The sequence below is a fragment of the Culex quinquefasciatus genome, chromosome 3 (assembly GCF_015732765.1).
Source record: "Culex quinquefasciatus strain JHB chromosome 3, VPISU_Cqui_1.0_pri_paternal, whole genome shotgun sequence".
Taxonomy (NCBI): domain Eukaryota; kingdom Metazoa; phylum Arthropoda; class Insecta; order Diptera; family Culicidae; genus Culex; species Culex quinquefasciatus.
The window spans coordinates 140,601,870-140,628,284 of NC_051863.1; the positions used below are offsets into that span (position 1 = coordinate 140,601,870).

The 26,415-nt window shown below is 38.3% G+C and overlaps 2 protein-coding genes across 3 annotated transcripts in view; one reads left to right on the forward strand and one right to left on the reverse strand.

The window, feature by feature from the left end:
• The window catches only part of LOC6033565 (tetraspanin-18), a 68,097-nt gene extending 59,090 nt beyond the window's left edge, over positions 1–9,007 (reverse strand). The window contains exons 1-2 of one of the 2 annotated variants that reach the window (XM_038259324.1): positions 8,816–9,007; positions 7,711–7,804 (exon numbers count right to left, since the gene is read on the reverse strand). The gene's annotated coding sequence lies outside the window, so the exon portion shown is untranslated. Of the gene's footprint in view, positions 1–7,710; positions 7,805–8,791 lie in introns of both variants that reach the window. The other variant, XM_038259323.1, reaches the window with a different exon arrangement.
• Positions 593–26,415, forward strand: LOC6033564 (otoferlin). The gene is made up of 17 exons (XM_038261237.1): positions 593–722; positions 771–1,245; positions 13,771–13,897; positions 14,343–14,708; positions 14,990–15,121; positions 15,203–15,730; positions 19,237–19,374; positions 19,435–19,794; positions 19,958–20,194; positions 20,249–20,692; positions 20,819–21,018; positions 21,069–21,436; positions 21,491–21,953; positions 25,041–25,161; positions 25,240–25,542; positions 25,606–25,706; positions 26,022–26,415. Exons 1-17 carry the CDS (start codon positions 593–595, stop codon positions 26,251–26,253), a joined length of 4,725 nt encoding a protein of 1,574 aa, XP_038117165.1. The 3' UTR covers positions 26,254–26,415.

The window sequence follows — 26,415 nt, forward strand, 5'->3', positions numbered from 1 at the left end:
GGAAGAAGATAGGAATTTTAGTCCGATACTTGAGTGATGAAGACCGCTAAATCGGCTGCGTCTTCGACAAAGTATCACGTGAGGTTTGAGGGTGTTAGTAAGATGGGTGTGAAGCCAGGATTCACCGTGGTAAGTGATGCGGCCGGTCAAATCTATGTATAGTCCTTAATTCTTCGTATGTTCTTGGATTCATTTTGGAAGCTTTCCAATTTGGTTCACCAAGCTTTTTGTGGTGAATTCTGGTCGTGTTGAAAGTTAAATATTCGCCTAACGAGTATGCAACCAGTAAAGTTCTTAAATTCAACTTGCATTCAATATTGCATGTCCTGTTCTTAGGTTCACATTCCAATCAAGTTTCTTGGATTCTTATAGCATTCTTAATCCTTCTAGTCAACTAAGCCTCGATGGTCTGGTGATTAGCATTTTTGTCTGCTGACCCTAAGGACGGGGGATCGAACCCCGCCGCGAGCTAATGAATTTTTCGTTCATATTCAAGTGTTCAGAATTCCATAATTTTCTCAGTTTACGTCTGACAGCCGGAGACAGCGGTTGTTTTTTCTGCTGTTTTCGTGGCGCGGCACAGTGCTTACGGATGGAGGTGGAAGAACCCGACGGGGACGAGTTTCGTTCCGTAAATGGAACGGGGAAGCGGAGGAAGACCAGCAACGGAGCCGTTGTCGGGGATGGCTCAGAGGAGAATCTTCTCAACAACAACAAGTTCAGCCCGCTGGCGGAGAACAACAACAACAACAATAACAATGGTATCCCAGCCGGGAAAGGAAGCGTCCCACCGGTTCCAGTGGTTCCAGTGGCCAAGAAACCACCACCTCTGGTGGTAAAGAATACGAGCTACGCCAAGCTGAAGACTGTAATGTCGCCGTGCACCACCAAGCCAAGTTACAAGCTAACTCCGTTTGGGATCAAATTGCTGTGTTCCTCCGAGGAGCGTTTTGAGACCGCGCGGGCCCACTTGATTGCGAACAAAGTGGAGTTCTACACCCACGAGAAACGAAGCGAGCGGCAACTCCGCGTCGTCGTCCGAGGACTTCCGTCGGCTTCACCTGAATTCGTCAAGAAGAACCTCAAGGAATCGCAAAACCTGGATGCTGCGGAGGTGCACGCCATCAAGAGAAAGGGAGAGTTCGCCTCGTCAGAGGAAACCCCGTACATTGTTACGTTCCCCAAGGGGTACACCAGCCTCAAGCAGCTGAGTGAAATCAAGCGCTTGAGAAGATTTCACATCCGGTGGGAGGCCTACCGGAACAAGCGACCGAAAGTGACCCAGTGCAGGAACTGCTTGCAGCTGGGTCATGGAACCAGGAACTGTCACCTCAAGGGGAGGTGCAACAACTGTGAGGGTCCCCACAAGACGGACGAGTGCGAAGTCCAGGAAGCCCAGCCAAAGCGGTGTGCCAACTGCTCTGGTGCCCACGAAGCTACGGACCGCAGCTGCCCCAAGCGTGCGGATTTCATCCAGCGGCGACAGCAGGCGTCGAAACCAAAACCGCCGGCAAGGAAGGCGGAGAAGCAGAGTCCAGCAGTTCCGGCGTTCACGCCGGCGGAGTTCCCTCCGCTGCCGGGCGCAGTTCCGGACGGAAAATTGAAGGATCGCCCTCGACCCGCAGGAAGCAGCCAAGGTGGCCCCCGAGACGGTGGAGCCACGGAGAAGGAAGCCGGGGAGGTACTCTACAGTTCGGCTGAGCTGTGGGGGATTTTCTCCGAGTACATCGGCAGGTTCAAGACCTGCAAGACCCGCTTGGACCAAGTAACCCTCGTCAGTTACATGATCTCCAAGTATGGAATTTAAGGAGTTTTGTGTTGTTATTATATATTGTTTAACTGATCCTCGGTCCCAACCTGGTCACAGCACCTAAAAGGACCTAATAAAAATAAGTTAAGAAAAAAAAATCCATAATTTCTCGATAGGAGCAGATGGGAATCGAACCCAGAACCTTCCGCTTTCAAAGCGAACAGCGTAACCATTCAGCAACGCCTACTCCGATTCCGTAGAGAACTGCTCTACTTTGAAAAAAAGTAAAAAATAAAGTGGCCAGAGACAAACTTGTAGCAAATTGCACGGGCTATCTTAAAAAATACACTGAAAGAAAAATACACACCACTTCTATGATATTTTTCGCTTTTAAGTTTAAAACTTATATTTTAAATAGACTCACGTGTCTCTCCTAAAAAAACACAAAAATAATTTACTTAAGCTGTTTTTTCGAACAGTGGTCTAAACGTCAAAATGTTCAAAAATCGGTAGTGAGAATCGATTTTCGATTTTCGAATCGAGTCCAATCCTTGTGAAGATACAGTGGTTTTGAAATAAAAATGTTGAAAATACAGGGGTTGGTTTTTTTTGGCAATTTCTATATCACCGACTTGATTTTCCAGGAATTGCTGTAATGCTTGTGGCAACAATAAATAGTGCTTCATAGTTTTCGTCGAATATCTCAGTTTCAAAGCATCGATGTTTGGCCCAAAGTTGTCGTGCGGCATCAAAGTCACCAAATCAAATTCGTCATAATAACCGTACCTAAAATAGAATGTAAAGCGACTGACTTGGGCAAAACAGAACACTGAAGTAAAACTCAACATTGTTTTTTGCCAGTGTGTGATTTAACCACGTTTGCATAATAAACATTACACGTATTATCTAGTTGACCTTCCTAGAATTATGTCACAAACCTGGCGAAAATTGCCCCGAAACCATCGCAAAAAGTTGCATAACACCATTCAAAATGGAACAATAAATTTCAGACCACAATCGGTGACCCTCTCTGGGATAGCGGAGAAACCTGTTTCGTTCCGTATAGGTTTCCACATCACGATCCCCCAAAATTTAAAATAAAACCTTTTCATGAGGGCTACCTTCACTGCACCAAGGACCCCTCACTTCGGGCGGCTGTTTTGGTCCCTCGTAAAAGCATTTTGTGCAACGTTGCAAAACTGGTCCGGCCGGACCGTGTGTGTACACTGCACAAAAAGTTCACCAAATGTCGGTCAACACGGCGGGACATCACATTATGGCTGGAAATTGGCATCGCGGTTCTGAAGAGGGGACGATCGTGGTGATGATGTGTCGAAGACCTCCGAGCGGTTCATCAACGGTGTTCCGCGTGATGTGGGGCGAATTGGGATAACCTTTTCTGCTGAAGGGTATCGTTGTGCTATCTTGACGCATGTGAATCTTGGGTTAAAATGATGTACAATTTATGTTTAGATATTTTGGTTCCAAAAATAAAATCATGTTAGAGGTATTAACGGCGGTTGTTTTGAAATCTAAAATAAAAACCTACTCATAAACTAAACAACTGTAAAATGCCACATTTTACTGTGCACTCTCCAGCGCCAAAGACATCAACTAAAACTAAGGTTCAACGAAAAGCAAATTTGCATCACTTCCCCCCTTTTTTTCACAATCATCTTTCACAGTCGAGCAACGCCAAATTGCGCCCAACTCGAGAGGGGGGCCAGTTTTGCAGACTCTCGTAACTAAATTGGCGGTTCATTCCGCAGACAGTTTCGCCTTCGTCTCCCAGGTGTGTGTGTGCACCTGTGGCAAAGTTCGTTAAGCTATTTGTACTGTACGTTTTATGGCACTCTGCACGTGCAACTTTAGTGTCATGCTCGACTTGCGTTTGCTCCCCAGTAAGTTTGCTAGCTAGGATGCTGAAGTGGACAAATCTTTGCTGAACTAGGCTTCAAAGTTAGTGTTACCGAACATTTGAAAATATCGACTTGGAAAGCATTAAACTACATTCAAGCTTACGGCTTTGCTCATGTCAAACGTTTCTTGACTTGAAACCCAATCATGCGTTGTCACCTGTGGAACAAGTTTGTACACAGGACGGAACACCAGGAAACTTGATACTGATCCTCTTAGTTCAGTACTTAGCACTACTCTTACTCTACTTGTATTGTCTCATCAGTATAGTAGGAGCTAAATTTCACCCCACACCAGGAGTGACCAGAAGCTGAGGGCAAGTGGTTGATGCGGCCAGCCAGCGTGTTGGACACTGCGGAGAAGGAGTCAGTGTACCTATTTTGGACCTATTTGGATTTCAACGTATTTTAACCGAGCTCAAGTTTAATTTTATTCAAGGTTGCTGATCAAATCACCAAACATGTAATCTTGCAGATTCGTTCAGAAAAAGTGCTAGTTACCTTAAAGCTAAAAGAAACACTTTTGTAGTTGCCGTCACGATGTCGGTTTAACAAACACCTTCGCCATGCGCCTCTAGTCTTTGGAAAGGAAATTGCGTTCCCCAGATCGGGTTTCAATTTGGTGTGCTTACAAAATCATCGACGGTGGCTTTTTTTGTCAAATTGATTTGTTATTTTTTAAGGTAATATATTTTTGAATGCTATGAAATATTTTTATAGGTCAATAATTTACACTAGACAAGTTACAGCATTAAACAAACAGAAGTGAACTCACACTGCATTGTAGTGGTGGCATGCAAGTACGACCGGGACGAAAGCAATTAGTAATATTGCTTCATTGAGCAATTTGTGCTAGCAATCGTTCGTTTTATTTTATGACCATTGTGCTGCGATCATGCTGTTTGGCGACTTATTACAAATTGTATCATCATGGTATTAAGTTTCATTTTAGAAGCTATGAAGCGACTAGGAATTGTCACCGAGGTGTATGACAAAACTAAATTTTATCACATCACTGTTTCACATACTGCCAGCATGATTATGAGAGTGTAACAAAAATGACTTCTTGGTGGGTATTCAGGGGCTTGTTCCAGTGAACATAGTGAGCCCAAATCCCAAATATGAGCTTGATAGACTTAACAGAAGCTTGGCATTTGCATTTGCATGCTAAACAGGACTTGACACGTAAAAAGAATTTTGTTTTCAAAATGATACTTTTCGAAGAACTTTGGCCACTAAAATATTACTTTTCAGCATCATTGATGTGTAGGCCAGATCTTTGCGCAAGTTTTGGTACATATTACATTGAAGGTTTGAGCAACATGGAAGTCGGTACAGGCCTTCAAAGTTTGGATTTTTTTTTTAAATTGGCCACAGCAAAAAGGTATATCTAAGGGAAATATACCCATTTTAAGCCTAATAAGCGGTCGTGTTTGAATGATGCTGGATAATCTGGAGTGTTCCTTGACATTTTCTAAAACCAAGTACACCAACGAGTAAAGCAACTTTTTGTGAACATTTCTGTTTATTTTCACTTTTATTAAAAGTTATGCTATTCCTTTTAAATACATTTAAAAAAAATATTTCCCAAACGCATTCTAATTAGTCAAGTGCATAAGGCCATGCCCATTTTCTTATTTTCAGCTTAGTTCTTTTTTTCCTCCAGCGCTCTTTTGGATCAGCTTAGTGCTGCCAAAACTGATGAAATTTTAAGCGAACGCTCACGAATGTAGCATTAATAGAGACAATTTCCTGGCATCACTGGCTCACTACAACAGGCGCTGCTGGTGGTGTTGGTGGGAAAAGTGGGGCAAGTGTAACAAGCTAAGGAAATGCTCGTTATAACCCATTAAAAACTTGAAAAATTTGTCGGATTTTTTTATAATCATCTTATTCCAGGTCTTGACAAAGACTCTGATAGAACAGGTTTTAAAAAAATCCAGTTTTTGGCTGTAAAAAACTGATTTTAAATTTTTTGATTTTCCGTGCGTTCTACTCAACTAGTGGGGCAAGACGAACAACTCGTTGGGGCAAGAGGAACAATGCATGAAACAACATGCTTAGATATATCAGATTACAATGTATTTGAAACGTTTCTTTCATTTTTAGATTAAAAAATATATTTTTACTAAAAATTTTATCGTTTTTTCGAAAAAAAAATATTACTGAGATGACAAATAGTACATTTTCATAATATCACTATATTTTGTTTGGAAATGTTTTGTTAACAATTATTTATCAGTTTTTAAGTACTTTTAAGTATTTCTTTCCCAATAAAATATGTTGTTGCAGCAATTCGTATTTTTTTCCATATTAAAAATTTATATGGTACACTTGCCCCACCTGAACAAGATTTTTTAAAAGCTCTCGACAAAATAACCAAAAGTTAAATCATACTTTGTAATAGGTGGAAGTCATTGGTAGGGACACTACTGATCTAGGAAAAATTGCATTTTGAAAAAATGAGCCATCAAACGAATCCTATGCCTTATTTTGTACTTTCCAAATATTATAAGAAAACAAAGGTTTCGAAAAAACTTCATTAAATCTTATGCTCCGTGGCGTTTACGTCATTTTGGCGGTTATGTGGTAGTAGAATCAGCTAATTGCATTGCTAGCAACAATTCCTCATACTGGAAATAATCAAAATTGTAAAAATTACGGCCGTACGAGCGATTGTTCCTCTTGCCCCATATGGTCGTCTTGCCCCACCTTCCCCTATTTGCCTTCGCTTCTCGCTCGGTTTTCTTCAGCATTTGATTGGAATGGGTCGTCAAAATTCAAACGTCAATAGACTAGGCGCGTTTGTTTTTTGATGGCGCTTGCTAATTATTTACATGTTTCGGGATTATTTTCCAAGTGATTGACTAACTATTGTGTAAAAGAACACGTTGCCGGTAGTTGGAAGCAATTTTATATCTTAAGCGCTTTGAAATCGTTAGCGCAAGTGAAAAGATATTGATGGCGACTATCGTTAAGCAGCTAACCTCTTATCTTGCGTGTGGATGTGTGTGCCACCAAAATGATGAGAAATGGCCTTGCAAAATAGAAATTATGATCAAAAGTGCATTAAATTTGATCTTTTGGCCAGTAAATGGCATAAATTTGAGTGCTTACTTGAGGCGGTGCTGTTGCTGGTAAGTTTATAGCCTAAACAGTATTTTTGGAGCTTTAATCGAGCATCAAATTCTTCATATGATGAAGATAGGAGTTTGATTAGAAAGGGTATATTTCCCCTATAGACTTTGCACCTCGTGACGCCCGAGAGGCTCATATTTGGGATTTGCATTGTTTTGTAACAGTAACTGACATACAACACACAACAATTTTCATAGATTTGAATAGGGTAGAGTAGTCATCAATGAGACACAGGGAACAATGATAAAATGGCTCTCACAAATCGTAGTTTTAACCAATTAGGCTCATATTTGGTTAGGGTTACAGGGTTATTTTTTAAGTGTGTAAAAATGTGCTACAAGGTTTGAGAGCAAACATTATTTTAAAAATAAATTAATTGCTTGCGATCACAATAAGTTGTAGCGTTTTTACGAAAAAAAAGTTTTGTATCATTTTCGGCATTGTTCGGTGGAAAAGTGTTTGTTATATCGACCAAAAACACACAGGGCCGAGGTACCCCAATGGAATCTGGAATATCTCCGGTTAAATTGGACGATATTTTTCTCTCTTATGACAGTTGCAAATGTAGAAAGATTTGGATCTTTTGCTACCGGAAGCATACAATTTGGTTAATTCTATCAAAACTTTTAAGATTTTAAAGAATAGAGTGAAAATGACTACTTAATAACTAATGAAATCAAGTTTTTAAACTAATCATTGCAACTGGTTCAGAAATACTAGAAGCTTTTAAAACATGAAATATACAACATTTTTAAATATACAACATTTTAATAACGGGAAAATGGGACAACTTTTTCTTATTTACGATACTGGAACATCAATCAAACCAGCAAAATTTCAATGATATTTCCCTTCAATATTTAAAAACAAACCCTCCCTCAGACAAACACTAACACACTCACTTACCGTATAGTTCCAGTTGTACAATCAGCGACAAACACTCGGCGCAGCCTCCGGAACCCCGCCTAATCTTGTACTAGTCGGCGATGATAATCCCTATCTGGAACACAACGCAACGCAACGGGGTAATGAAATATCAACAAATACGCGCGGTCTACCACCACAACTGAACGAATATGTATATATGGTAAGAATGAACTAAACACAAAAAAAGATTCTCCAGCCAGAGAACGACAATATTTAATTTCAATTGAATGCCGTATGTTGTGGCTTACGATGAGCTCATTGATACGATGTTCTGGGAATTGATTCGTTAAAGTTTGAATTTGAATATTTGTGACTGTGAAATTTGAATAATGCTTGTGTCGTGTAGACGAACCTCAGACATATTTTCAGTTATAGTATTGATTTAAATAAAATTATGAGAAATATTCTGAATTGCTAATTTTTGATTTAATTATGCAAAAGTGCTAATTTAAACTAATTTAAATAATATGTGTAAATGAAGAAAAACAACTCAATTGACTAATTCGCTAATTGTCCAGCAGTAATTCGTTAATGATCGGATGCATTCAATTTCTCTCGATGCACACGACGTCGTCTTGTCCAAGAAGAATCCACCGATTGCTTGTCCCGCGTGTCTCTTCTGTTGATTTTGGCTCTGTTTCTTCTGATGATGTTTGTTGCTCTTTGCTTCCACTGATTGAATTTCCTCTCTTCTTTAGCGATGGGAAATTCGCACAAGCCTGAATTATGGCGATCACTCTCCGGAGTTCGGTTTGATTGAGTTAACGAGCTTCATCAAACGAAGAACAACACATAAAACATACACTCAGACACTGAACCGCACACGTACACCGTGTTCACACACAAACAACCGCGCGATGACCGTTTTTGTTCGCGCCAACATCAGAACCTTTCTCCGAGCATTTTGTTGATGTTTTGGCACACCGAAATTCCACCGAAGAAGCAGAACGCAACAAAAAAACAACAAGCTACCCTCAATTGCTTAAAACAACTCACTAAAAATTCGCGTCACGAAAAAAAAAAGAGTCAAGACTCCAGCGAAAGGAGAAATGTGACAAACCTGTTTCAGCAAAAAATAACAAACCGTCAGAGGCACACGTTCACTTTTGAACTTTACTGAATAGACCCGAAGGAAAACGCGAGCACACGCGACAACGACGACAACGACTCTGTTCAAAGACTCGAGCCAAACTGAACGAGGCAGCGCGCCAAAAGCAGTGACGAACCGCGCAAGCAACGACGACGATTCAAATACAACCTCAACCGATGATCTCACGCTGGGCACTGTCATGGCTTGTGCAGCAGCATAAAACAGATGCTATCGGCAGCTGAGGGTGTAGAAATGTTTGTATGTGTTTGTGCGATGTTATGTTGTGGAAGTGAGCATAGTTTTGCTAGGGGAGGAAAATTGGGAGAGTGAGTTGGTTTTAAGATATTGTAAGTTGTAAGACATTCAAATATAATTGTTTAGAAAAAGCGTTAAGAACAGTTCAAATTAAAATCTTTATTAAGTATTCTGATTCCATCAACCTGTTCATGAAAAAAGAGTCCAAAACCAAACAGTATTTTACAAACATCTAAATAGAATGCTTTATTTAGCTGAACCAGTCTTAGGCAAGCATTCACCACCTGTTGATGATGGATTCATGATTGTGTTGGTGCAGTCATTGAAAAGCTGTTTGCTCTTTGTAGCATTGTATGTAAGCGGTGCCAGCACTGTCCGATGAAGCTTTTAGAACTCTACAACGGTGAATTTTGAAGGAGCTTTAATGTTTACAACATAATTTCGTACCACAGGGAATAAAATAAAATAAAATAATGAATTGATTCGTTTTATAAATCATAAAAAGAGATCTTTGATTTTTTTTACTGTCGCTGGTTGTATCTCGATGCCTCTGTGCTCTCTTGTACTAAGCTTGCTGGTTTTCTTATCTAGTTAGCATAAGAGAGCACAGAGGCGTCGATTTAGTAGAGACGAATGCAAATTTGAACGATTGGGCTTACATGGAAGTTGTTACAATCAACGATTGAACACTTCAAGAATTTTTTAAAAGGTATTTTTTTGGTTTTGGATGTTTTTGAAACCCGTCTTTTGTGAGGGGGTATTCAATGTTGTGATAACAATTTTGGCAAAGAAGTTACACTCTAAATGGTTATTCAGATGTGTTCCACAAATCATGTTTAAACATATAATGATTTCAGTATTCGAAAAAAATCTACATTTTAGATTTCAACGTTTTCAAATGATTGCATTTAGGCTTCATATTTCAACTGAAGATATCCTGACAACTATCGCTCCAATTTTTAATGTTTGTTTACGAGTGTTAGGTATCTTTGTATAATGCTTAATATTGTTATGAACATTATTATATTAGTTTTTGATCATATTTCATAAAAAAAACTTGTGATTTTTTAACACTCACTGTATCTTACATTGCATCAATAGTTCGCACAAATAAAAAAAATGCTAAAGATTTCATCAAAATTTCGTAGGAGCATCAAGTCATCTCTGAGCAGTTCTTCCAAGAAAGAGGAAACATATCGGATATAAAATTAAGTATTTTATTTTTAATTTGGATGAAACTTTGTGTGTTCTTTTTCTACGACCAAGAAGACATTGTGCATCATTAGTTTGTCCCTACAAGTCTCCACACAATTTTGGCAGCAGTTTATTAGAGTGACAACAATTAAATGGATTCTTGGGATACCCCCTGGTTGATTCCTTAGGCAAAATTAAATATCTTTCCCAATTTTGAGCTTTTAGGTTAAGGTGTAGATCGATGAAAAAAAAAATCATTTCATACAAAAACGTCTTCGCTAATAATTTTCCAGAATCAACTCGGATCGCTCAACACTCTTCGACAAAATTGCAGAGCGTTAAATTTCATATAGAATTTATCACTTGATGGAATTCCGACACAATTAACTTCATCTTCCGAGAAAAATCCAGTTTTTTTGCTTTTCTCAATACATTTTTTTTAAATCCGTTACAGACTCCAACGCTTAAGAGCGCCCCTAAGCCTTAACTGATTTAGCTCAAAATTGGCACAGATGCCTAATTTTACCTAAGGAATCGAGCAGAAGCTTTTCCAAAATTTTCAGTTTTCATTGTCACCCTAATATCCTAATATAAAACAGTGGTTCTCAACCTTTTTCGTACCATTGGCTTATTTTGAAGTGCTTTATTCCCCCTTAAACATTTTAATTTTTTTTTGTATCAATGCATAATTATCAATATTTGATCAAAATTGTGCTTTTCACAGCATGAATAAATTCTAAGCATATCAACTTCTGAAGACTTAGAGAATTTAATGCGAATATTTATTTTGCAAACCTGTTATTAAAATATATTTGTTCAACTGATAATGTTGAATGAAGTGCAATTCTTAAAAACAAACATTTCCTGTTTGCAGCGATGGAAGAATCATTATCAAAAGAAAATCATTTGACGCTCATCAAGAGACAAAATCGGAAGGGAACTTGACTCTCCTCTCTCGCGTTCGAAAGATCGGTAAAAGGAATTTCAAAAAATCATCATTTTGATTATTAGGTGGATCATCTATTTCACTACTACACTTGCAGGTGTAACGTCACACGTCGAAAAAAGATTTGCCACTTTTTGTAGATGGCCGAGGTGTGTAAACAAAACGAAATAAATGAATTTTAAGTGGTGCTAATTAGGAAAATCACCAACAATCATTAACTGATTGATTTTATTCGAGAAGTTCGGAAGCGATTTTCTTTTCTGTGATTCGCCTCCTCTCTCTTTCGCGGGTGAAGAAAGTTCGCAAGCTAAAATGATTTTTTTGCGATTATCCTATCCCTGCCAGTTTGACATAATGCTAAAACTTATATTTTTAAAGCTCTTGTTTGATACTCAACTTCCGTTGCTATTCAGCAAAACATCTTAAAAGTTCTCCAATGTTCAAATAAAAATGAAAATTAAAAAAAAAACACACAAACACATAAAAAAGATTAAAAAACCTTTTCAGGTTTAACGAATGCATGAACACAGAAATCATAGAAATGTGAATCGAAAAAAATATGAGGCAAATATTTTTTTATTTTCTAGAACTACTCATGTATAAAACCATGTTTTAAACGCACAGAAAAAAAGCTGTTTTTTTAAATAAACTGTTGAATTTTCGAAAAAATATACAAACTGTGAATACTCATAAAAACAAATAATGAAAACCACTTGATTTATAATTATTTGTAAACATGATTTTGCAATAAAACGTCAGATATGACTTAAGCCTGGTATACAACAGGAAACTCGCAGGATCGCAGATGCAAGCGCAAGTTTTAAACACATGCAAATCAATCTGATCTTCTACAATGACAATGCTGCGGTGCTACGATTCTGTACTAAAATCGCAGACCGCAGGTCGCAAGTTCTAAATTTTGAAATAAATGAAAATTTTCGCATGATTGCTGCGTTGACAGTTCCAAATGGGAAATCACAGCAACCAACGCAGCCCCTTGTAGATACTCGCAGGAAAGTCTGCGTATTTAGAACGAATTTATTTCACATCTGTCATCGCGGCGCAGCGTAGGATCGCAGCAGTTTCCCGATGTAGATCAGGCTTTAGTCACACTTCCCCAGGGGGAATTCCTCACCGGTTGAGAAACACAGTTTAGACGATAAAAAAGGCATTTTTTAAGCTAGCTACAAGGTGGTCAAAATTTTTTTGTAGTATTGGCTTTGTTATAATTACTTATTTTCAAAAATTGGTAAAAAAGGAAAATAAACTTCGAGGTAAAAATATCACGTCAACCCACATTTGATGTGGTCGAAAATCAGTGTTTTTTGTGCAACTTTGAAGTTACATCTGAACCAAAAATAAATGTAAAGAATATTTTCGACTTTTCTATTGTTAAACAAATTTCGACCAAAATAACCATATGTGTGTTCTATATCTCATAACATAATATTTTTTGTCATCCAATCGAAAAACAAAAATTCAAAAAAAAATCCGTGATTTTTTTTTCAAGTGTCGATTAAAAAAAAATTCTATTTTTTATGTTTCATCGCTATTTTGACATATTTAAATTGATTAATAGATTAATAGACATCACACCGTCTTTTCAGACTGAATTTACTAACTAACGGGACAAACACAGAACACCCAGAGGAGATGGGCGGGAATCGAACCCGGGTCCCTTAGCACACATGAGGGATCGGCATCCGAAGCCGCTAACCACCGCGCCACGGGGTCCTATTTAAGCTGCTAAAAATGGAAAAAACTGAAAAAAATATCGTGACTTCGGATAATTGAGTCTGGACTGTATCGCAAAGCTAACCTCAAAATCAATCAAGTTAGCTTCGGGTTTAGTAACATTGCCTACTTAAAGTCAATCACACTTCAAAGTGGACGCAATATTCTTCAACCGTTACGCAAAATGCATCCATCCTGCTTCGAAAGTGTCGATCAACCTTTTCTGGTGTGTACCACCGTCCACAAAGCTCGCCATCTGCCGGTTCTCAATGAGGATTTATTCGTACTGGTTGCATTCAATGGAGAATTTCGCAGAACTAAAACATTCCGAAACTCCGATTGTCCGTATTTCAACGAGGTAAAAGATAATTTGTTTTTGATAATTATAATGCATTTCAAATCTTTTTTTTCAGTATTTTGTGTTTGAACTCAAAACCTCCGAGAAAAATCTTGTAAAGATGAACATGAACATTGCACTATTTCAGCATACTTGTGTTTCCAAAAAGAACCGCTGTATTGGCGAATTTTCCATTGACATGAAAACAATTTGGAACAATCCATGTAAGATTGAATTTTTTGATTTGTATAGATTACTTATGACTTTCATTTAGATCATGCTTTTCTTCAAAAATGGATCCCACTGGAAGATTTCTCCAATTCTGCTGAAAGCGTTGGGTATCTACAGCTAGATTTATCAATTGTATCCAGCATGCAGGCTGACGAACCAATTCCCATGCTTGCAACGGACACTGATGTTATTGAGGAGTAAGCTTTTTCAGCAGATTATTTTTGTTACTTTTAAAATGTTGCGATTTTCCAGCAATCTGTTGACCCCATTCACCGACGATGGCAACCTGCAACGAGTCAAGTACTGCATCAGCATTTTTCGCGGTGAATTCACTGACAAATCAGATTACGCTGTACAGGTGACCTACGGTGGAATCAAGGTAAATCGTTTGGACTAGTTTCGGGAAGCTGTCACTTTAAGTTCTTCTTGCGTTTTCCCCGGATGCAGTCCAGGACGAGGTTTGTGCGGGCAAAGGATACTCACGAGTGGAACGAAAAAATCACTTTCATTGGAACTTTTCCCTCACTTTCACAAACGTTCATCGTTGATGTAGTTGTTAGTGATTGCTGCTACAAAAAAGTTTTGGCAAGCGTGGAAATACCTTTCGAGACGATTTCGATGGAGGTTGATGGCGTTTGTAGGATAGATGAGTGAGTTGAAGTTTTGGAAATCATTAGCTTTATTTGTTTTTAGACACACTTCCTACGTTTGGGCCATCCTATTTGTATTTTTATCGTGGGGAAAATCATTCTCTTTACACTGGAAAACTGTTACTTTCCCTATTGACTGAAGTTGTGCACAATCGTTCAATTTCTCCACGAAAGTGCCAAACTACATCCATTCCTGTCGCGCTGGATGCGTCAAAGTACTTCAAAGAGGAAAAGTTTCTGATAAAGCTTATCGTTCTCAACGTGCTGGTGTTCGACGCGGTCAAACCGTCCAAAATCAAAATCTCATTAAAATGCTTAGATAACAGATCGAATGTCGTCGAACTGAAGCTGGACAAATTGGCCATATCAAAAGTTCGTTACGCCACCTTCAAGGAATCCTCTCTGCGCCCGGTGTTGACAGTGGGATTCGAATGTCCGGATTTTCGCTGGAAATATCATCCATTAATTGCACTCCACCGAACGTTGACGTTGGGCGAGCGACTGCTGGAGAAATTTGAGCTTTTCCGTGTGGACAATGGGGTTGGTCATGCTGACCGCCTGAAATCGGCTATCCTAGATGTGATCAATGAAATTGGTGAAAGTATCGGAAAAGCTAGAAGATTGCTCTACGCGGGAAATGATAACAGATACACACACTGGGACCACAAATGGATGCTGCATAATGTTCAACAAATCGTAAGTTTGTCTTATTTTCAATTTGACCAAACTTTACGGCACTAAATCACATGCTTTTTACTGATTATCTAAAAACTGCTTTTCTAAAATAAACAAAAGTTCACCCTTTTTCATTTTCATTTCAGGACTGCTTCGGCGCTGCTCTAAAAGAGCTCAAAAGCTATTCCGAGAAGTCACCGCTCGCTGACGACAAGATTCTATCAGTTCAACGTGATTTAACCAAACTGCTGCAAAAGCTGACGCAACTGGCGGATAACGTGAGCACTTTGATAAATTAAATTTCATTCAGCCGAAAAGTTCGTCATTACAACTAATTCCAAGAACTACCCCACCTCCAGCCTCAAAACGCCCTCCCCGATGGATTTCTCTTAGTAAGTCATTCATCCGGTCGTTTCTGCACTCAAGGCTCATCATCGAAAGGATGCACTTCAGCTGGCGAGACCTTGCCCTGTGATGCATTCTGCCGACTTGATACCATCGACTATTTGCCGTGGCAATCAGATTCCGGCAGTGATAGGAAATCACCGACGAGGGGCCTAAATGGTGCCAGCCAACGCAGGGCACTGCTGGTTAAGCCAATCAGCTGTCGGCACTCGTGTGGCCCCGACCAGTGCGGTTGTGTGTACGCCAAGCTGGACGTGGCCATTTGGGTGGGCACGGAAGAGCAGGAAGAGGCAAGGACCAAGCGACAAAATCAGGACAAGCATCACAACCAGCAGCAAGTTCAATGTCATACATCAGCGGTGGGGCCCGTAAAATGTACTGCAAATGTGTACCAGGGGAAAATTGTGGCTGGCTTCGACAGCAGTGGTCTGAGTGATCCCAAATTGGTGGTGCTGGTTGAAAACCGCGAAATGGCAACTGCGGTAAGGCAGCTTTCGTTTCCGGAAATAGGGCGTCCAAGTAACGTTTCAAATACATCCTTTCTGATATGTTTAAGTGATAACAGTTCAATTGTTAGCAAATTAACATGTCGTATCATCATTGTTCCTCTTGCCCCAACGGGTTGTTCGTTTTGCCCCACTAGTTGAGTAGAACGTACGGAAAATCGATAATTTTAAAATCATTTTATTTAAGTACAAAACAGATTTTTTTTGAAAATTTTTCTATCAAAGCCTTTGTCAAAACCTGGAATAAGGCGATTATCAAAAAATCTGACTGATTTATTTTCGTTTTTAATGGGTTTTAATTTATGATGGAACTAAAACCAGAATGAAGTTATCCTATAAGAAGAAGAAGAACGAAAAAAATACAAGAAAATATCTTACCGTATAAGTACTTGGTATATTATTTATCATGATAATAAAATACAAGAATAATAATAAAACCATAAAAAACGAGCATTTCCTCAGCTTGTTACACTTGCCCCACCTTCCCGTACATATCAAAAAAGACAATATTGAGCTATGAAGGCTCAAGAAATATTTAGCATTGTTGCCAATCATTGTATTTTTTTACGAGAGGACCCTGAAAAAATGGATGGAATAGTTTAAAAAATTGTTTTTAGACTTGGGCACTATTGAAATAAACAAAAATGCTTTTTAAGGTAAAAAATCAAACATTATGTGAATTTACGGTGCAATTTATCAAAATTTCTGCTTAAAAGGTATTTTTTTGCTGCCCATACACAATTTAAAATGCTCTAATAGTAGTTTATGCAACAAGTTGCAAAAAGAGGATTTTTTCAGCACGAGTCGTACATTTATCCAACGAGGTTCACCGACAATACGACGAGTGCTGAAAAAATCAAGTTTTGCAACGAGTTCCATACAACATTTTTTGCAATTCCGAAAAACACCCATTGAGTGAAATTTTAAGTCGAATTTTCATGTATTTTATCAATGAATCGTTTAAATCAAAAAAATGTTGAAATGTGTTACTTCTCGAAACAAGTGCTGAAAAGTTCAACTTTTCAGCACCCATTTCAATTGCAAAAAAATGTTTTTTTGCAATTCCGTCGTGAAACTACTTACTTTTCCTGTCATTCTTGAACGACGAAATAGCCTACTTTTCTGTACCAAAAATAACAGAATCGAATAGCAACACTTTTCAAAAAAATGCTGAAAAGTTCTACTTTTCAGCACTGAAATGGGTGCTGAAAAGTTGAACTTTTCAGCACTTGTTTCGAAAAGTAACACTTTCCAACATTTTTTTGATTTAATCGATTTATTGACAAAATACATGAAAATTCGACTTAAAATTTCACTCAATGGGTGTTTTTCGAAATTGCAAAAAATGTTATATGGAACTCGTTGAAAAACTTGATTTTTTCAGCACTCGTCGTATTTATCCAACTCGGTGAACCTCGTTGGATAAATGTACGACTCGTGCTGAAAAAATCCTCTTTTTACAATGTCACAATTAAAGGAATATAAAAAGCTAGTATTGTAAAAAAAAATAAGTAACTTCTATTTGTATATTACATCAGAAAAATATTATGCATCGATGGTCCCCTCATAACTTTTCGTTCAGCCCAGTTAGTGAGCAGCATTCGATGACTGGGCTACGTTCTCCGCCCGGTTACCGAATAAGTGCTGTACATTAATTTACAAAAGCTGCGATTAAAAGTGAAACCATTCCGGGATTTTTAGGGGAACATTTTAAAATGCTAGTCTTCCAAATAAATTAAAAATCATAAAAATAAGAAAAATTTTAAGGTGGTTAAAGATTTTAAGATTTTTTAAAACTGTAAATGATTTTATCATATTAATTGTTCAGATTGCTGTTTCTATGAATCTTGGTATGAATGTATTTTCGTAGCAAAACATTTGTGAAACAGTATGAAAAATATTATTATTAGCGTTGCACAGTGGTCCAGATCGCAAAATTAAGTGGAAAATGGATTTTTCGAAAAATGGTTAAGTTTTGGAGCTTTGGTGTCTTCAGAAGAGTTGTTGCAAATGGAAAGGGGCAACTTTTGGTTTGGTTGAAAATTAGGGTGGTTCACGATTAGGGTGATTTTGGAAATCTAACTTTACAGGAATATTTTTGGGATTTTTTTTGTCTTCTAGAAAGTTGTTGGACTTGCTATTTCAAGCAACTTTGTCGAAGACACCAAAATTTTATCTCGTAATCTACGCCTTCTATGACCAAATTTATAGAAAGCATCTGAGCAAACCTTCAAAAATCAGTTTTTTGAACGTGGCAATTCAGGGTTAAGTTTTAGAGAAAAGTGATGTTCTGAGCACTTTTAGAGCTCTAAAAACGAACATTTTATTTATTGACATGCCAATTTGGACTTAAGGGTCAAAGTTACAGCCATTTTAAGGTAAAGATGCAAATTTAAAACTTAAATATCTCGAAATGGCGCAAGCCAAATTTTAAGCACTAGGTTGCATTTGAAAGAGGAGATCTAGCACTACAAACGCTGAAAAAATCTCAGAGGTATTTTTCTTTAAACTCGAGATATCTTCATTTGAAAAAGTCTAATTTTCAAGGGAAAATCATATGGGACCACCCTAACGAAATTCGAAAAATGTCCAAATATATGTTTTTCCATGTATTTTTGCCCGCTGAATCAGAATCTGCCCTCATAATTGAGCCAAAGTATCGAAAAATCGAGTTTTGGTCATAATTTGGTCATAAATGATAATTTTGCATGGAAACCCAAAAAATGACCAAAACTCGATTTTTCGATACTTTGGCTCAATGAGATTCAGCATTCAGCAAATACATGGAAAAATTTGGACATTTTCGAATTTCGTTAGGTGGTCCCATATTTTCCCTTGAAAATTAGACTTTCAAATGAAGATATCTCGAGTTTAAAGAAAACACCTCTGAGATTTCCTTTCAAATGCAACCTAGTGCTTAAAATTTGGCTTGCGCCATTTCGAGATATTTAAGTTTTAAATTTGCATCTTTACCTTAAAATGGCTGTAACTTTGACCCTTAAGTCCAAATTGGCATGTCAACAAAAAAATGTTCGTTTTTAGAGCTCTAAAAGTGCTCAGAACATCACTTTCTCTAAAACAACCTGGTGCCACGTTCAAAATTTTTGAAGGTTTGCTCAGATGCTTTCTATAAATTTGGTCATAGAAGGCGTAGATTACGAGATAAATTTTGGTGTCTTCGACAAAGTTGCTTGAAATAGCAAGTCCAACAACTTTCTAGAAGACAAAAAATCCCAAAAGTTATTAATCGTGAACCATTTTCAACCAACCAGTTGCCTTCTGAAGCAAAGCTCAAAACAACCATTTTCGAAAATCCATTTTCCACTTAATTTTGCGATCTGGACCACTGTGCGTTGTCGTCAAATTAGGATGGAATTAGAAAAGTTTCAAAAAGGATAATACTTTGAAATATGGACGCCCTACCCCCAGCACTTTCTGACCCACATTCAGGAAAATGATATGCAAATTACCACTCATTTCAGACAATTCATCAGACGCTGTCTCCATCATGGAACGAGGTTATTAAATTCCGGGATGTAAATCTATTGGAATGCATCGATTGGTTCTACAACGACGAACTGACCTTGATGCTTCTCTTGCTTGACGAAGATACCCGGATGGTAAAACAAACCAGAAATATTTTAAAGGATATTTAAATACTTTAAATTTATCTTCGCCAGGGCACGCACAAAACGTATGAAGTAATCGGCACTGGATGGTTCAAATGTAGCCTCCGTCCCACTTTCCAGGAACGAGATTACCCCAACGATACCAACATGGTATTCCCTCCGGAGAGCTATTCTTTATTGGATAGTAGAAAAAGTGAAAATAATGAGACATTGACACCACCAGACACCGACGGTCACACCTCAGCACCGGAAGTGGGCCATAAAGTAGTCTCCCACCGGAAGGGCAAACTTTCTGGCCAGTGGAAGGAGTTCGATGACCAACGACTGGACAAGGTCCTCCGCTGGGTAGGCTTGTACCGGAATGGAACGAAAATGGCGAGCGTGCTGATGTCGTGCCACGTTCAGCATCAGGTAATAAAGAGGTCGATACTTGAGTGATGGCTTCGAGAGTGTCAGCTGATGGAATTTTGTCTTAATTGACGAATTACATCGTTTTTGTGCCTAGAGGAAAATCTGAATCAACTAAATCTTTACTTTTTCTTTTTATTGTTTTTTTTTTCTAACTTTTTTAAAGGGTCTTGAAAATGCCTCTGAAGATGATCCTCAAAATATATTTCCCGACATGGAGAAATTTACGGTGGAGGTCCTGTTCACGGGGTTGCGAGATTTGGTGACGCTGCCCTTCAAAAGTGCTGGTCGATATCGGCTTCAGATGATTTTCGGCGAACTGAAACTTTCCAGTGGGCTTTCGTGTAAAAGTAGCGGCGGTCGGTCGATAAACTTTGTGGACGTGTATGCAACTGGAAATTTGGTAAAAAAATAGTTACAACAAGCTTGGAGCTTTAAATTTAAGTTTCAGTTTCAGATGCTTCCGAAAAATGTTGAATATTGGCCGGCATTGATGGTGCAACAGGTTGATTGTTCATGCTCAAAAGAAGGAAAAGTTGTTGGTGCAAATATGATGGACAGGCCAGAGCAGTTCTTCCAAGAAGTAAATCTAAACTCGATAAAGCAACACATGCTCCGAAAACGGGATTCTGAAATAATGCTGCGGAAATCCTCGTCGGATTCGTTCCACAGTGCCGAGCAAGAACCACTAATTGAATTCGATACACGTAAAACTAGATTGTCTGAAAAGTTAGTTCCTGCTCTGAAAACTATCGGGCACACCGTCAAAAATAGTATCATGCATCCAGTCAAAACTAATTTGGCTAAGCGCCGAAACTCTCTCGAGACGGACTACACATGGTGGACCAAGTTCTACAATAGTGCCAGCCCGCTTCCGTCCGCCCACAAGCACAAATTGAAGGTAATGTTTTATTGCATGAACTTGAGCATGTTCTCCCATTTAGTTGATTACCTCTGGTCAAAGCTCTTGGAGTTTAATCTAAAGTTTCAAATCCCACCGAATGATTAGACTAATTTTCCCTCCCAGATTTATTCGTGCGAGCTGGAGAAAGTTCCAGAGTTTGAGCATTTTCACGATTGGAGTATCCCGGTACCTCTGTACAAAAAAGCTAGACAAAATCAGCTGAAACCAGCTGAATCATATGGCATGGTCAAGTGCAAAATTTTGATCAAACCGTTTGAAGGAAGTCATGAAATAAAATCAGTAAATTCTCTTTTCAACTTCAAGTATGTATGAGATTCTATTTTGCCCACTTTTCAAGATCAAATATTTCCAGCCTTCGCTCAATCCCCATTCTGGCCCCCGAAACCAAAGTCATCGTCGTGGTGTACATCGTGCAAGGACTCAACCTGAGATCGCGCGATCTGTTCAGTCTATCCGATGCATACGTAAGGCTTCAGCTGGGTAGCACAAAGATCGTGGACCGTCCAAACTTTGTGAAAGACCAAACGAATCCCGTGTTCGGGAAGCGATTCGTGCTGCACGGAAGTCTTCCCAGGGATCAGCACCTCCAGATATCCGTGCTTGATCATGACAATTGCTTCGCGGACGATCTGATTGGAACGACGTGCGTTGACATCGAGGATCGATACCAAAGCTGTCATGCGTTGTCGATTGGCTTACCACTGGAGTACAGCTCGTCGGGTTTGTACTGCTAATTCAGTCATGTGATTGAAACTTATTCGAGCTTCTTTCAAGGGTACAACGCGTGGCGTCATCAAAAGAAGCCAACGGAGCTACTGGAACAGATTTGCCGACAAAGCTGTATAGCGGGTCCCAAATACGGGGCAAAATCAATTCACTTAGCGGGAGTAGACTTCCAAGATGACACCCTGATTTCAACCACAGAAGACCCACGTGAGCGGCTGGCCCTTGCGGCGTTGAAGAATTTTTACAAAATCCCCGTAGTTGGTTGTCATTTTGTTCCCGAACACGTGGAAACGAGATCCTTGTATCATCCGGATAATCCACGCATCGAGCAAGGGAAGCTTCAGCTTTGGGTTGAAACATATCCCGAGGGATGTGTTCCCAATTTAGTTGATATTACCCCGAATCCTCCAAAGCCGTACGAACTGCGAGTGATTGTTTGGAACACGAAAGATGTGATTTTGGACGAGAAGAATATTTTCGGAACACTGATGAGCGATATTTATGTTAAGTGGTAAGTAGTGTGGTCCATGGTTGCATAGAACAATTCCAGCTCAAATAAAGAATTATTCTGGTGCTTTTGTACCCGACCCACTCCGATTTCAATGAAACTTAGACATGTTATCCTAGGCCTATACAAGCCATTTTTGTGTATAGCCAATTATACTCGAAAATTACATTTGATAAAGGCGTAAGTTATTTCAATATTTTTGTATTTTGTAATTTAAAAATTACTGTATCTCGAAGCCGTTGCATCTTATCAAAAAGTGGTCAAAAACAAACTTGTAAGAAACGGACGGGCCTTCTAAAAAAACACACTAATCTAATCTAATCTAATCTAATCTAATCTAATCTAATCTAATCTAATCTAATATAGTCTAATCTAGTCTAGTCTAATCTAATCTAATCTAATCTAATCTAATCTAATCTAATCTAATCTAATCTAATCTAATCTAATCTAATCTAATCTAATCTAATCCAATCCAATCCAATCCAATCCAATCCAATCCAATCTAATCTAATCTAATCTAATCTAATCTAATCTAATCTAATCTAATCTAATCTAATCTAATTTAATCTAATCTAATCTAATCTAATCTAATCTAATCTAATCTAATTTAATTTAATTTAATCTAATCTAATCTAATCTAATCTAATCTAATCTAATCTAATCTAATCTAATCTAATCTAATCTAATCTAATCTAATCTAATCTAATCTAATCTAATCTAATCTAATCTAATCTAATCTAATCTAATCTAATCTAATCTAATCTAATCTAATCTAATCTAATCTAATCTAATCTAATCTAATCTAATCTAATCTAATCTAATCTAATCTAATCTAATCTAATCTAATCTAATCTAATCTAATCTAATCTAATCTAATCTAATCTAATCTAATCTAATCTAATCTAATCTAATCTAATCTAATCTAATCTAATCTAATCTAATCTAATCTAATCTAATCTAATCTAATCTAATCTAATCTAATCTAATCTAATCTAATCTAATCTAATCTAATCTAATCTAATCTAATCTAATCTAATCTAATCTAATCTAATCTAATCTAATCTAATCTAATCTAATCTAATCTAATCTAATCTAATCTAATCTAATCTAATCTAATCTAATCTAATCTAATCTAATCTAATCTAATCTAATCAAATCTGATCTAATCTAATTTAATCTTATCTAACACAAACGCAGCCAGTCCGATGAAAGCATGCTGGAAAGTCTTGTGATTAGATTACGCCCCAAGCACATTTCTTGTCAATATTAATAATTGCAGTTCATCCGAGAACACCCGAAAATGAAATGCAAAAATTAAAGCGGCCAGCCCTACTGCGTTGTGTTTACCGCAGAGAGGATTCTGTGAACGGATCACACTACACAGAATCTACAGGGGAGGACGGATGCGTGGACATACCGTACCAACACTCCGATTGGACGGGCTTCTTAAAAAAATACGCTATTTCTATGAAATTTTTTAAGTTTAAAAGTAAAATTTTAAGGTGATGTCACGATTTTTTTTCGTTGAATTTTTTTGAGGAAATGGCCTAAGATGTTACATGAAAAATGCAAAATGATATGTCTCTCCTAAAAAAAATACAAAAATCATTTACTAAAACTGTTTTTTTAAAGAGGTCTAAGCGTCAAAATTTTTTAAAGCCGATTGTGGGAATCGATTTTTCAGGCAATTTTACATAAAAGTCTCCATATTGACCATTATCTTATGTCCAATCCTTGTTGAGATACAGCGGTTTTAAGAATAAATTGTTGAAAAACTATTTTTTTGTGTTTGGCAATTTCTATATGACAGACTTAATTTTTCAGTCTCGAAAATATGTTTACCGAAAAGCTCGTCCAATTTCCCATAAGTTTGCCTTTGACAGCTATTTAATTTAACTTGTTTTAATATTTACGTAAGCTTATTTACTATCCAGGTTTCTACCACACTGAAAAAAATATTCTATTTTCAGTTATGAGCAATATAATTAAGAGGCAGTATTTGTAAATATTGCTCGGTTTGTTCTAGCGGTCGTATCGAGGTGCTCCGATTTGGATGAAACTTTTAGCGAAGATGAACTCATGCCAAATATGAGCCCTCTACGACAAAGGGAAGTGGGGTAAAACGGGCTTTTAAGTTTGAGGTCGAAAAAACATAAAAAATCTTAAAGTTGCTCGCATTTCCTTGAAACTTCATCAATTCCAACTCTCTTAGATGCATTCGAAAGGTCTTTTGGAGCACTTCAAAATGTGCCATAGACATCCAGGATTGATTTGATTTTTTCTCATAGCTTTAGCAAATTACTGTTTAAAACGGGTTTTTTTTAAAACCTTAATATCGTTTTGCAACAGCCTCCAACACCCATACTCCCATAGGTCAAAAGATAGGTAATTTCATGGACTATAAGCCTACGATATTAACTTTTTGGCCAATCGCAGTTTTTCTCATAGTTTTTCGATTTTTCTATAACAAACATTTCACAACGTTCGTATTTGCCCTGTAGGCCGCCATGGCGGCACTTTTTGTTCTCAATTTTGTCATATTCGGAATCCTGAGATAATTTCACGTAAGTTTGAAGTATTGAAATTGTAAATTCGAATCTGAAAATAATTTCGAAACAAATGGGATTTTCTAAACTTTATTTTAAATTAATTATCAATCGAATTTTTATCCTCGCCAATTTTGACTGTAACAGAAAATCTTGTTTTTATATGTTCTCTGCTTTTTTGCATTTCACATCAGATTGACGAATTGCTGAAAAAAAAGTTCATAAAAAGTTAAGAACTCACTTTTGCAATTTACCGCTATCCAAACAACATTTTCAAATACATCAACAATAGAGAGTTGCGTGCTTACATTAATTTGAGCTATTTATTACTTTTAAACAGTCAAAAACACTTTAGGAAAGCTGTAATTGATGATCAATGTTCTGATAATCTCTCTCAAATAGACAAAAACTTTTAAAGATATTTGTACCAGCCTTATCTGTGTTTGCATCATTATCTAGAGGATTTTTTTTATGTTACATAGATATAATCTTATAGACTAGTAGCGTAAGGAGACTTAAGTTCAAATTCTAACAACATTTCCAGCTGGTTGCAGGACATTTCGGACGCCCAGTTCACTGACATCCATTACCGGTCCTTGGACGGATCCGGAAACTTCAACTGGCGTATGATATTCCCTTTTAATTACTCAAGCTCCGATATTATGGTACGAATCGAATCGTTCGCAGAACACCGTAATGAACGCCACCACATCCAACTGATGCCGTTCGGTGACTCTTTCCAGATGGTGGTAAGACGCAAGAAAAGTTTCTACGAGCAACTCGACACCGAACACAAAGTTCCCCCGCTGCTGACGGTGCAGGTGTGGGATAATGATCTACTGACGCGCGATGACTTCTTGGGGACGTTGAACCTGAATCTGGCCCAACTGCCGGTTCCAGCTTCAAAGCCTGCGAAATGTGGCCTACCCGAGCCCGGTTCAGGATCAAAAGGTGACGAACGGCGTTTCCTGAATCTGTTCCGCGAAGGCAAAGTTCGCGGTTGGTACCCAATTGTTGGCCATGGAAACGGCAAATTGGTGCAAACGGTGAGTGGAACTGGTGGAAATTTTGTTAATTTGTTTATGTTCACATATTGCACTTGATTAAAGGGTAAAATCGAGCTGGAGCTTCAGATTTTGACTGAGGAGGAAGCGCTTTTGCAACCTGCTGGTAGAGGACGAAAACCACCCCAGAGTTTGGTGATGCCAGAGTAAGTTGCGCGTAATGTTTTTCCAGATTTTCACTCGATTATCTCAAAGCACCCTTAAAAGTTCGCTCTGTGTGCGTATCGCTTGAGCTAAAATTAGTATCTTTTCGAGAGGCTTCACCAGGCCATTGTGTTCAAAGTACATAAGACACACCCACGGAAGGGACGTCACCAACAATGGGTATCAAAACAAAAAATATATAATTCGATGATATTAGCAGGATTCCCTCTTCTCTCTCTCCACGCGGATCATCCTAATTAAATCAACTTAAAAGACGTTTCCGTTAACCCAAGTGATTTATTTTTTCTCCCACCCAGCCGTCCAGACACGTCCTTCAACTGGTACCGCAGTCCGCTCAAGTCGTTCCGGAAAATCCTCTGGCCATTGGCACGCAAAGCACTCCTCGTTTGTACTCTAGTCCTACTGCTGGTTCTGCTCTTGTACGGGCTGATAATCATGCTGCCCACCTCCACCATCATCAGCCAAGCCCTCGCCCGGAAAGCGTCCACGGATCGCATCGTCCGGACCGGGATCGTTGACGTGCCGTAGACAGATGGATTGGCGGTTGGCGGTTGGCTATTTACTTCTGTGACACATGTTGCCTCTCTATGTGTACAATGGCGCGAACCAGACAAACCAGGCTTCCTTTCTTCGTTTTTCCCTCTTATCGGCATGTTATCAGTGGACTAATTACAATTATAATTGTGTTGA